This window comes from Crinia signifera, chromosome 4 (assembly GCF_055691185.1).
Source record: "Crinia signifera chromosome 4, ASM5569118v1, whole genome shotgun sequence".
NCBI lineage: Eukaryota > Metazoa > Chordata > Amphibia > Anura > Myobatrachidae > Crinia > Crinia signifera.
In genome coordinates, this window is record NC_139220.1 from 171,731,735 (window position 1) to 171,745,385 (window position 13,651).

General features: G+C 44.0%; 1 protein-coding gene across 2 annotated transcripts in view; it reads right to left on the reverse strand.

Moving 5' to 3' along the window:
- PRKAR2B (protein kinase cAMP-dependent type II regulatory subunit beta) overlaps positions 1–13,651 on the reverse strand; it is a 131,208-nt gene that overhangs the window by 54,651 nt on the left and 62,906 nt on the right. For both annotated transcript variants that reach the window (XM_083182974.1, XM_083182975.1), the window contains exon 2: positions 7,106–7,141. In XM_083182974.1, coding sequence (XP_083039100.1) covers positions 7,106–7,141 — 36 coding nt within the window. The remainder of the gene's footprint in view (positions 1–7,105; positions 7,142–13,651) is intronic.

Below are 13,651 nucleotides of genomic sequence, written 5' to 3' on the forward strand. Positions count from 1 at the left end.
TTTTTTTTTTTTGCTCAGCCTCAAACACAGACACTGAGCCAACTAGGAAGTTTTGGGGTTGTAGACTTCTTTAATTTTTAACTTCTACTCATAGGCTGTCGAATAATGATGTTATTAACAAGCAATGGAAAATGCCAAAACGGTACTTGTGTAGTTTCACGGCACCAGTAAATTGCATGCTATATCGCATTCGATGCGATTTATTACCTGTTCATACCCCCACTATCCACTACGGCAGTGGTTCCCAACCTTTTTTCTCTCCCGTACCCCTTGATTAGGCTTTTCATTGAGAAGTACCCCTCCTCTCATTTTGAAATATGGACAGTACTTAGCGGTATGCGGATCCTTATGCATGTCCTTATATTAAGGAGGAGCGGAGGAGTAGTACACAGCCATGAATCATGCCCTTCTGTGTCTAGACACTGGTTGTGTATTATCTCCAGGATTCCAGCTAACACCGGTAGGATTAATGTCGCTGCTTCCTCCACCTTTGTCAGTGCTGGGCAGATAACTGCTGATGTCTGAGAGCAGCATGGGAAGCTCCCAGTGGATTGCTGGTCAGGCATATGACTAGAGACAGGATTATATGCAATATAAAAAGCTTGAAATATGCATGCAAATATGCATGAAAAATACTTAAAATATGCCTGAAAAGTGTTAAAATATGCTACATTAAATAATAATAAAAAGTAATTTTTAACTTTTTTATTTAAAAATCAGCATCCTATTAGTTGCAAATAATCCTCAAAAATAGGCCCACAGCACCTGCAGATGTTTAGTGCTGTACACAGGATTTTTTTTCTTCCAGGCTGCTACAGCAGACTGCAGCGTCCTAGGTTCTTCTGTTATCAACTACACAGACCCTCATCTCCAGCGCAGATGGATCAAATGTCAGCATAGCATGTGAAAGCGGCGCAGTGGAAGGCTTTCTCCCTGCGCCGCATACTCACTGTGACCCAGAGTTCCTCCACGCCGCATGATGTCACAATCCTTCCGCCCACCTCCTCTGCTGCAGAAGTCTCTCTCTTGGCGCAAAGTCCCAGGCCAGGGGCAGGCAAAGGTTCAGGAGCTTTGTGGCATAACCCGCCCTGACTGACTTTTATTAAAATAGATTGGCAGCCTAGAGCAATGTCCCCCACACTGCGCACATATTGGCCCGGCCTGCACACTCTACCACTACCTGGCCAGCAGGAGGGCAAATCAGTGCTGTGATTCGTGGGTGGAAAGGTGGTGGGTCCTAAAATATGGACCATCACTAGATTTTAGGTAAAATATGCAATAACAAGTTAGAATGGGCAAAATATGCGAATGCATATGCAAATATGCAAATGCATATAATCCTGTCTCTACATATGACACAACATGGTTTGTCTCCATGGCAATGGGTCTTCAGCCATCAAAAGACCTTTTCATCGTCCGCCATTACCAATATTATTTTCAAGTACCCCCAACTGGTCTGCAGAGTACCCCCAGGGGTACTAGTACCCCAGGTTGGGAACCACTGCACTACGGCATGGAGTTGACATTATATAGTGTGGCAAGCGCAGAGAGCCACCGAGCCTGAAGTGTGGCGAGCGTAGTGTGCCCCGCGAGGGGACACGGATTACTTGACATGTATTCCACACCCCCTCGCGGGGCTTGCTGCGCTCCGGGCTCAGTGAATACATGTCAAGTAATCCGTGTCGCCTCGCGGGGCTTGCTACACTTCGGGCTCGGTGGCTCGCTGCACTAACCACACTATATAAAGTCAACTCCATGCCGTAGTGGATAGTGGGGGTATCAACAGCTAATAAATAGCATCGCATGCGATTTCCTGGCGCAGTGAAACTACACAAGTACCGCCAAAACTTTTATGGTGACTCCTAAAATTGGGACTGCCTGTTACTTCCGCTGCTTCATAAACTGCTCTACCATAATTATATAATATTCTGCTTAGCAGTGATTGTTTCGTATGTATACTGTATATGTTTTTATATTTTAATAAATGCAATAAATGTTTCACATAATATGTTCTTGTCGCTGAGATGGAATATAAACTACTTTTTACTATGTTTATGTTTTAAATTTGGTTAGAGATCATATATATATATATATATATATATAAATATATATGTCTAGTGTCCGTGAGTCTCCGAAACACTGCCATCTGCTTGCAGACAATGAATGATATCTCTTTCTCACACACTGAAGGTAGCAGACTATCTTTCGAAGCTTTTGCTTCGAGCGGGCTTACTGGTAGAATGATAATTATTGACAGTGCTAGCTTTCCTCTATTTTTTTATGCTTAAAGGGACATCAGATTTTGTCTCTCTTGACAGCTTCTTTAAAAGATATTAAAAAAATGATGTCTACAGATTAAGGGCCCGTGGCGTGTTTTTTATTTTTGTACTAGCAATTTACCAAGAAATATTCCACGATAACACACAACTAGCTCTACATAAAGCTATTGGAAAATAATGTAAGCTGTAGCATTAGAGAAAGGAGAGCATGCCTATTCAATTGTTATTTTGTTCAATTTATTTTCCTGGTGCAAATGTAAATGTTTATGTTTGTGCGCTAACCCAGCTACAAACCATAGTGCACTACATTGCAGATGCAAAAGCAAGACAAATTGTATGTAGCACTGTAGGTGGAAATATAGCAATAAAAGCTGCTGATTTATTATTTGAATCAATTATACACCCTGTTTTGCAATATCATAAAGTACACTAATATTTGGCAAATAAAACTATGACAGCATCAAACCATATTTTAATCAATATGCCTGTAATCAAAGAAAAAGCTGATATGTACAGGAGGTATCCGGTTCTCTGAAGACATACCAAGTGAAATGGCTTGCAAAATCAATTTTACATTCACTTAGCTCTAATTAGGAAACAACATTACCGAGCTTTATCCACTCTTCTATATTTAACAATCAACAAGCTCGGATTAAGGCATATGTGTCCTTAAATATCAGACTGTGACTATGTATCATTCTACAGAGCCATATTCCTGCAAGTTTGCTTCATTTTGCCATATTGTCACAGAACATGCACATTATCATAACACACAGGAATGTTTTCATGGAGACTCTTGGAATCAAAGCAATGTGCAGATGGCTCGATTGGCAAAACATGTTTTACTGGAAGGGAGTTCACTTGTTTTGAAATGCAAAACTCAAACAACAAATCAAAATATTTGTATTATTCTTTGTAGCGGGTCAAGAGGGAAATTCTGCTTACTAATTTACCATATTAAAATGTTTGTTCAGGAAAATCTCAGGGACCAACTAATTAGTGGGGAAATGCATACCTCATGTAAATATTTTCTAGTTATGGAAGGCAGTCATTTGAACTGATAAGTGATTGCCATTACGGTAATTGTTTTTACGAACAATAAAAAAATTTTTTTATGTCCAATAATACCTTCTCAGAAACACTAGAAATATAAATGATGTGCAATGGAAGCACTTATTGATTACTTTACCAGAATTTAATTGAGGGTGAGAGGGGAGGGGGAGAGAGAGAGTTCTATGTGTGAATGGGAGATGGTGGTGGTGTTGGTGGTGGTGGGGGGGGGGTGTTATCACTGGACACATTAATGCATGGTCAACTACCATATGCCTAATGCCTCAGAAAGTTATACGCTCCTGGATTCCCTGCTGGTCTAACGCAAATTGGGACAAGTCAGACCAATTTGCCCTTGAGCTCCTCCGGCAGCTTCCCGGGAGGCTCGCTTACAATTTAGCACTTAATGTGCCATTTTTACATGCAATCAATCACATGCGATTGATTGCATGTAAAAAACTCCCTGGAGCTGGCAGCGGAAGGCAGCAGGGTCTGGCCTGCGGGTCCTAGGGGCAGCTGGGAGGTGGTAGTGGCATTCGGCGGGCAGCAGGGCATGAAGAGCTACTGAATTAAAAAAATATATTTTGAAAAAACTGGACGGCTGGTTTATTGGCAGGGAGAAATCTCTCAGCCAATGAGCGGCTGCCCATATGATTGGCTGAGAGAATTCTGTCAGCCAATCAGCGTCTGGCCAGTCTTTTCAAAATATTTTTTTTAAATTCAGCAGCCCTTTGCTGCCCGGCAATGCAGCCACCACCTCCCACCCACCACTCGGACCCACTGCTGCACACAGGTGTGTGCCAGGGGTGCTTCACCCACGATGTGCTGCTGATGGGTCTGATCCGACAGATTAAACCCACAGCAGGTACAATCTGTAGGGTCTGACCCAATGCGCATGAGACATTGGGTCGGAGGGGATGTCGAACACATCAGATTTGGGCCAATTAATTGTCCCAATCCGTCAGAATCGGGTGAAATCAACCCAAATCGGATAAGTGTATGGGCACCTTTACTATGATCACTGTCAAGCAGGTGGAATTGCACATCAGTCAGCAGTGATCTCTGCTGATGGAGCTGCTAGTCCATTGTGGGGAGGATGTGCTACCATTAGTGGAAGTGGACCAGCTGGAGAGCACCTCCCCTGCTTGACTGTGGGCATCTTTAACACAGACGCTACAAAGAGCAACTATGGGGCAGAGAGTGACAACGAGGAGTGCACGGCCCCAGGGGGCAAGTGTCTACCTGCAATGTATTACTAGGCCAGTATAGGTATGAACTGTCACCCACGTGTGTGTAAAGGATGGAACTGTACCTGTGTGTGTGTGGGCTGAACCCTTTGTTTCCAAACAATGGAGAGGCTCATTATGTGTATAAGTGTCACTACAGGGAGTATTGTGTATAAGGGGCACTACAGGGGGAATTGTTTATAAGTGGCACTACAGGGGGCCCTATGCTCATAAGCGGTATTAAAGGGGGCATTATGTGTGTAAACAGAACTACAGGGGTAATAGTCATGCATGGGGCTATCCTAAAAATAGACTTTTTGGGCATTTGCTTCAAAAATGGGGCTTTGACATTGCAAAAACACACAGGTTTCATTGAACCTGCCTGTTTTTGGACAAAGCAGTCCCCCCCCCGACAAATCTTCGGGAAAAAAAGAACATCCCAAAGTTTTAGTTTATGTTTGTGTGTGTGTGGCCGTGGGGTTTCCCCCATGATTTGCCACACTGGGTAAAAAAAATGTGCACGGGGGTGGAGGGTAAGTGACACTGGCATTTGTTTGTATATATAAGTCCACTTGAGCACATTTTTTTGTTCATTGTATCCTGAAGTCGGGGTCCCCATAGCCCGAAACGTTGGTTATTATGGATTAAAATTATCCTCATTTTATACCTTATTTGAAGTCTCTGAGTGCCACTTCATCTCGCTATATATATATATATATATATATATATATATATATATATACACACACACACATACATAATATATATATATATATATATATATATACACACACACACATACATAATATATATGTATATATATATATATATATATATATATATATATATATACACACACATACATAATCCCAGGTAAACCCAAGTCGTCAGTGTCTTCATTCGAGTGCCGCCGTACACCATTGAAATACATTAACGCCCACGCCGCTGGGCACAACAGTCGGGGGGGGGGGGGGGCACCGATTTGTGTTATTTGGTACAACAGCAGACCTAAGGAGTGCCGCATCCATACAAACTGATATATATATATATATATATACACACATACACACACATCTTCCTCTGCAATGAGCTTAAACCATGTACACACTACACAATGTGTGTACCAGGTGATTTTGTTGGCGGGGATGACAGCATCGGCAAGGACATACACACTTGCAGATGCCGGCAGGAAGGAAGCTGGGCCCATGCTGCAAGTCCTTCCTTGTCTGAACTGTACAGGGAGGGGGTCATTAAGGATACACAGGAGCACGCATTGTTAACTCTATTGTGTGCACACTGGGGCCCTTATTCAGATCTGATCGCAGTACAAATTTGTTCTCAAAATAGCCATGTGCACTGCAGGTGGGGCAGGTACAGACAAGTTTCTGATTCTGTAATTGTGCATATCTGCACTTTGTTTTCTGGGGATACATAGCCCAGTTTTGCAGATTTTACGCTCCGAAAGCTGTTTAAGCCTTTGACTGCCAACATCTCTGTGAGACATGTTCAATATATCTGCTTAAAATCACAGTATCACTCACATTTGTTATATAAATTCAAATAAACAATGTGTCAATAAAAAGATTATATTTCCTATATAATGTAAACATTACAGGTCATTATGATGATTAAAAATGTTTGCCTGGCAATTTTCACACCTATTTTGTCAAATTCACTTGGCACTCATCAGCTCATACTTGTCTATTCTTGTTGATTCCTCACCAGCATATACCTGGAGAGGACAAATCAATGGGGGTGGAGCGCAGTATAGCATGTCATTCCATAGTAATGTTTCACTAGGCCCTGTCCCCTCCCCTGATGTCTTCCTTTTCTTGGTATTAATCTCCATGGTTTGTCCATTTCATTTCATTTCGCTCGACCCGATTAACCCATTCACACTACACAGCAAACCAGCAACAAACTGGTAAGAACCCTTCTTTTTTACTGGTTTGTAATGCCGGTTTTCTGGACCCAGTAGCCCCTTTCAGATCGCACAAATTACCGGGTCGAACTGGCAACAAAATGGCAGGAACCCGGTAATTAGGTGCCATCCTAAAGGGGTATAACTGCCAATGCACTTGATACCACACCTGTGGTCCTCTTCAAAACCATTAGTGGCAAGCTGAAACCTTATAGGCCTTTTTGCAGGTGTTGAAGGGCACCCTTTGTGTATTGGGGCTGGTGTTTTGCAATACTATTTTTGGTGCCACCTTTCAAAAGGTGTCTATATTTAAGTGAAAGCTGAAACTTTGTTTCACCGTATAGATGTAATGTGTTTATTTATTTTAAAAGGTAAATTTGCTTGTCAAATTTGTTTCTATATAAAAGAGGTTGAGGGAATTAGTTGAGTTACAAGATAAATGCTTTTATGGTGCCCCCCCCCCCCTTCATTTTTGTCTGTATCCGCCTCTGCCTACAACTATTGATATGACACTGCATATAAATTGACAAAATCATGAACACAATTAAGCACATTAACAAAGTATGCAAAGTAAATTTACATTTGAAAAAATTCTAATAATTTGAATTGAAAATGCAATCGGACCTTACCAGATGCACGTCTTGCGAATCTGCTTATCACTGGAGCTGAAAGAAATAAAATATATATAATATGATTAATATTTATATCTTATAACCATACGCAATATGCTGATATACTGATATAAACATACATTTCTGATCTGTAGATATAAGTAGAGATTTAATCACCATTTCATATATTTATCAAAGAATTCATTTTACGTGTAAAACTGGTTAAACAGGCATATTAACATCACAACACATGTGGCAATGCGTTCCCTGACTTTCTGTTTCATTCTTACATACTATGGAACTGGCTCTAATTAGCATATGAACAGAGATTACAGATAACTGTACATGCTGCACCAGTTTTTATCTAATTCTTGTGCACACACATCCACAGTTCACTTGGATAGATGGGAAGCGGTCATCTATTAGAATGAACTTAGGTCTACAGTCATTAGGTCGACCCCACTAGGTCGACTGGCAGGAAGGTCGACATGGGCCAAGGTCGACATGACTTAAGGTCGAATTTGCATAAAGGTCGACATGCGGAAGGTTGACTGGTCATAAGGTCGACATGGGGTTTTTCACTGTTTTTGAGCCGACAGGCGGTATTTCATGCCCTACCATCCACTAGGGTGTGGAGGAGGTTATTAAAGCTGTGACAAGCGAAGCGAGCCACCGTGCCCGAAGCATCGCGAGCGAAGCGAGCGATGCGAGGGTCCGATTCTCATTGCCAACTGTGCCCATGTCGACTGTGTCGACATTCGGATCGGAAAACAGTGAAAACCCCATGTCGACCTTATGACCAGTCGACCTTCCTCATGTCGACCTTTATGCAAATTCAACCTTAAGTCATGTCGACCGTGGCCCAGTATCCGCTACTTTAAAGTATCTTACTCATTTCATAGAAAACTTTTGTCCCTAATAAAAAGAGACAAATACACTACAATTTTTTTACCTTCCTGGTTCCTAAATGAAAATTACTTTTTTTTGTTATCATCCAAAATAAAAAAACGACATATAATATGTGAACTATTACCGAATTAGGCTTTTTTAATCTACATATGCACAGGAATATTTTTGATATTTCCATGTGATTGTTATTTGTAACTTTTTGTTTTGCATATGTGCTTATTATTTATGTTATTGGCTTTTATATTATCCGTACAATGTCTATGATGCATTGGCACTCAGCAATGGGTTGCTGGATTCGACTGCAACCAGAGTGATGTGTCTTGTGATTATTAAATTACAATATGTCACCCACAGACCCCAGAAAACAAATACATTTTCATATGTTATTGGAGGCGGTGGAAAATAGATGCTGGTCTGTACTGTCACTGAGCCTGAACTACTCTTATGAAGACTTTTCTTGTGAAGCCAAGTTAATCCTTATACCCACCTCTTCTGTCCGGTACCCACACCTCCGTATCTATAAACCATTTTGACTACTTCAGAGGTTCCCAAACTTTTTTGAATCATGGCCCCCTAGAGTATCAGAATATTTTTCAGGGCACCCCTAGGCCAAAGTTTGTTACCAAGAATTAAAAAAAAAAAAAAAAATTGTTGTGCTTAAATCCTTAGGCCCAGTTATCTGGTGAGGAACATGATTCACTTCTTTTTCCCCACATATTTTATAATTGGAAGCCCCAAGCACTGATTTTTCCTGTTTCATTGGCCATAAATAATTTGAATTGGTTCTGGACTACCAACCTGAGGCACCCCTGCAAGTGCTCCGAGGCACCCCAGGGAACCGGGATGCGGTCATTTGGTCTACTGCATTATGGTCGACAGTCATTAGGTCGAATCCATTAGGTCGACATGCTAAAAGGTCGACATGACTCTAGGTCGACATGGGAAAAGGTCGACATGATTCTAGTTCGAAAGGTCATTAGTTCGACAGGTCATTAGTTCGACAAGGTCATTAGTTCGACATTGTCTATGTCGACATTCACAAGGTCGACATGGAGTTTTTCACTGTTTTTTGAGCCAACATGTGCCGACAGGCGGTATTTCATGCCCTACCATCCACTAGGGCGTGGTGGGAGAATAAAATAGTGTGCCGAGCGTAGCGAGGCACCGTGCCCGACGCATAGCGAGCGCAGCGAGCGATGCGAGGGGATGCAGTGCACTTTAAACTGTGTCCATGTCGACTGTGTTGACATTCAGGTAAAAAAACAGTGAAAAACCCCATGTCGACCTTGTGAATGTCGACATAGACAATGTCGAACTAATGACCTTGTCGAACTAATGACCTGTCGAACTAATGACCTTTCGACCTAGAATCATGTCGACCTTTTCCCATGTCGACCTAGAGTCATGTCGACCTTTTAGCATGTCGACCTAATGGATTCGACCTAATGACTTTCGACCATAATGCAATAGACCAAATGATCCCAACCCAGGGAACCTAGGCGCACAGTTTGGGAACCACTAGACTACTTGCTTGTAGGAAAACAAGCATTGTTATAGGTGAAGTGCATGCTAGCCTACTTTGTATAGTTTAACACTGGGGTAATTAGCTCATAATCCAACAAATTGAATATGGAAAATGTGTGTTTGTAATCAAAAGACTTGTAAACATATTTAGGGTGGTATTCAATGTCAGGAATAAAGTCTGCCACCTATTCAATGCTGCCATTTGAAGGCGGATTTCGACAAAACAGATCCGACTTGGATCTGTTTTTGTCAGAAACGCCCATGGATTTGCAAATTCACACTGTTTCCACAATCCATGGGCGTTTTCTCTGACACGCCCACTTTTTGACACTCAACAGGCGGAACATTGAATTCCACCTATCGAGTTGCAGAAAAGCTGGTCAAAAACAGCCTAGGATTCCAACTGTCACGAATACCACATTGAATACTCCCCCTTGGTCTATGATCCTTACTACCTCAGTTTCTCTTTAACCAAGTTTACTATAGTATTTATCCAATGTTTCCCATGTCTGTGAAACACTTTCAAAATCCAAAAATGTAACAAAAAGCTTTATCCATACAGACTCCTAAATCATTTATCAAACACACTGGCCCTTATTCTTGCTCACTCGCAAATGCAAATTCCTTCTCAAATGGACAAAATCATGGCCCTTATTCTGGTTGGTGCGGTAATATCCACGTGCGTTCGTGCCGCCGATGTTTTGTGTCTGCGCATGTGCAGAGGCGTCTTTGCGCATGTGCGAGCGGGGCGTATGGCCAAATCCCGCATGAAATGTGAACACTCCGAACAGGGGGTGGAGAGGGGCGTGAAGGGCTATTTGGGATCATTACCATATGCATACGCCCCGCGTTTCGTGGGCGTTCCCATGAAAACGCTGGGCGTACGTATGGTAATGCAGCCGTGACACACGTGTAGGGGGCGGACATATGACATCGCCGGATGTCAGCTGCCCGCCCAGATCCCTGCTTTTGCACGGAAAAATGTCCGTGTGGTCTGAGGTTGCGGGAGCTGGTGGAGCACTCGGTTCTGCATTCGATGGTCTGCGACCATCGAATGATGGGGGAGGTTCCCTGAGATGGAGGAGGCGTATTCCGTGAAAAATACACGTGCAGTCCGTTCGGCCAGCTTCTTACCGCGTACGGACGGAGTTGGCGATCCGTATGGAAGGCGGGGTTTCGCACGCACGGTCCTGGTCGCATATTCAGGTCCGGCCGCACCGATCACAATAAGGGCCCATGTGCGCTGCAGGTGGGCCAGATGTAACGGGGGACATTTACCAAAATGGATTCGTAGAAAAAAGGTGTATTCGTAGGGAGAAATACACCTTTTTTTTACGAATTTGTATTTTCGGGATTTACAATCCCAAAAATACAACAATTCGTAGTCCTAAAGATGGAACATTCGTATTTGTAGTTACAAATACGAATGTCTACACCATCGATAGAATACGACAGAAATCACCATTCAAAAGAATGGTGGTTTCTGATTTACTAAGCAGCCGTACTGACAATACGGCTGCTTAGTGGTGTGAAACACCCACGCAAATACGACAGGAAAATAGAACACCATTTTCCTGTTCTATTTGCGTTTTAGCCTGCACGGATCAGTCAGATCCGTGCAGGCTGCAGTGTAAAAAATAGAAAAAAAATTAAATATAAAAAAAAAAAACGGCGTGGGGTCCCCCCCACAGCTGTAACCAGCACCAGGCTGAAGGAGCCGGGGCCGGTAATTAAAAATCAGGGAACCCGACAAATAGGGGTTCCCCGATTTTTAACAACCAGCCCCAGGCTCCAGGTCCGGGGCTGGTTCCCAAAATACGGGGGACAAAATGAGTAGGGGTCCCCCGTATTTTAAGAACCAGCCCCAGGCACAACCAGCCGGCAGGGTAATGTCACAGCCGGGGGACACTTATAATATAAGGTCCCGCGGCCAAAACATTCTCCCTACCGACTAGTCAGCCTGGCCAGGGGCCCTGGGGGAGTGGGGACCCCCCCAATGAAGGGGTCCCCCCCCTCCAGGACTTACCTGACCAGGCTGAAGCCTGGTGCTGTCCTCGATGCCCCTGGGCGGTGGGCATCGAGCTGATAAATGGTGTAAAAAAAAGATGAACCTATTGTTTTTTACTGTGGCACTACAAGTGCCAGCAAGCCTCCCCAGCAAGCTGGGACTTGGAGAACCACAAGTCCCAGCCTGCTGGGCATTAAAGGGCCCGCTGGCACTTGTAGTTCTACAGTTAAAAAAATAGTGCACAAAACACACTGACACACTTTTAAAATAAAACTTTATTACACACAAAGCCCACACATACTAATACTTACCTATCTTCTTCCCATAGGTCGCCCTGGTCCTGTGTCGGCGTCTTCTGGTCCTGTGTCGTCTTCTTCCTCCATGTCGACCGTCGCTGTCGCCGTCCGGATCCGACGAAATCCATTTGGGAAGCTGTGGAAGGAAACCATACTCACCTGTCCCAGCGCGACGTAGTCCAGGTAAGGGTCTTTGCAAAAAAACAAAACGAACACCCCGAAACCAGACCGGACTGACGGAGACGCACGGTGTTTACATCGTGCGGCTCCGCCTCCCGAATGCCGCTATTGGCCGCCTTGCGGCCTAGCGGCCAATCAGGAGCCGCTAGGCCGCAAGGCGGCCAATAGCGGCATTCGGGAGGCGGAGCCGCACGATGTAAACAAACACACGTGCGTCTCCGTCAGTCCGGTCTGGTTTCGGGGTGTTCGTTTTGTTTTTTTGCAAAGACCCTTACCTGGACTACGTCGCGCTGGGACAGGTGAGTATGGTTTCCTTCCACAGCTTCCCAAATGGATTTCGTCGGATCCGGACGGCGACAGCGACAGGCGACATGGAGGAAGAAGACGACACAGGACCAGAAGACGCCGACACAGGACCAGGGCGACCTATGGGAAGAAGATAGGTAAGTATTAGTATGTGTGGGCTTTGTGTGTAATAAAGTTTTATTTTAAAAGTGTGTCAGTGTGTTTTGTGCACTATTTTTTTAACTGTAGAACTACAAGTGCCAGCGGGCCCTTTAATGCCCAGCAGGCTGGGACTTGTGGTTCTCCAAGTCCCAGCTTGCTGGGGAGGCTTGCTGGCACTTGTAGTGCCACAGTAAAAAACAATAGGTTCATCTTTTTTTTACACCATTTATCAGCTCGATGCCCACCGCCCAGGGGAATCGAGGACAGCACCAGGCTTCAGCCTGGTCAGGTAAGTCCTGGAGGGGGGGGACCCCTTCATTGGGGGGGTCCCCACTCCCCCAGGGCCCCTGGCCAGGCTGACTGGTCGGTAGGGAGAATGTTTTGGCCGCGGGACCTTATATTATAAGTGTCCCCCGGCTGTGACATTACCCTGCCGGCTGGTTGTGCCTGGGGCTGGTTCTTAAAATACGGGGGACCCCTACTCATTTTGTCCCCCGTATTTTGGGAACCAGCCCCGGACCTGGAGCCTGGGGCTGGTTGTTAAAAATCGGGGAACCCCTATTTGTCGGGTTCCCTGATTTTTAATTACCGGCCCCGGCTCCTTTAGCCTGGTGCTGGTTTCGGCTGTGGGGGGGACCCCACGCCGTTTTTTTTTTTATTTATTTATTTTTTCTATTTTTTTTTACACCATGCAGCCTGCACGGATCTGACTGATCCGTGCAGACTGCTAGAAATAATTCGTATTAGCGGCCGTATATACGGCCGCTAATACGAATCATTACACCATCGGAGGGTTACAAAGCAGTCGTATATGACTGCTTTGTAACTGATCCTCCGGAACACGACTTTGCATACGACTTAAACAGTCGTATGCAGTCGTAGGGAAAATACCAATACGAAAAACTAGGTTTTTCATATTGGTAAATTTCCCCCAACATGTGCAGAGAGTTAGATTTGGGTGGGGTTTGTACTTCAAACTGAGATCTATATTGCAGTGTAAAATAAAATCAGCCAGTATTTACCCTGCATAGAAACAAAATAACTCACCCAAATCTAACTCTCTCTGCACATGTTACATCTGCCCCACTTGCAGTGCATATGGTTTTGTCCATCTGAGAGTGAATTTGCCGTGAACCAGAATAACCTCCACTAACTAGAAGAAGAATGTGTTGTAGATACCATTTCAATGATCCAGCAGTA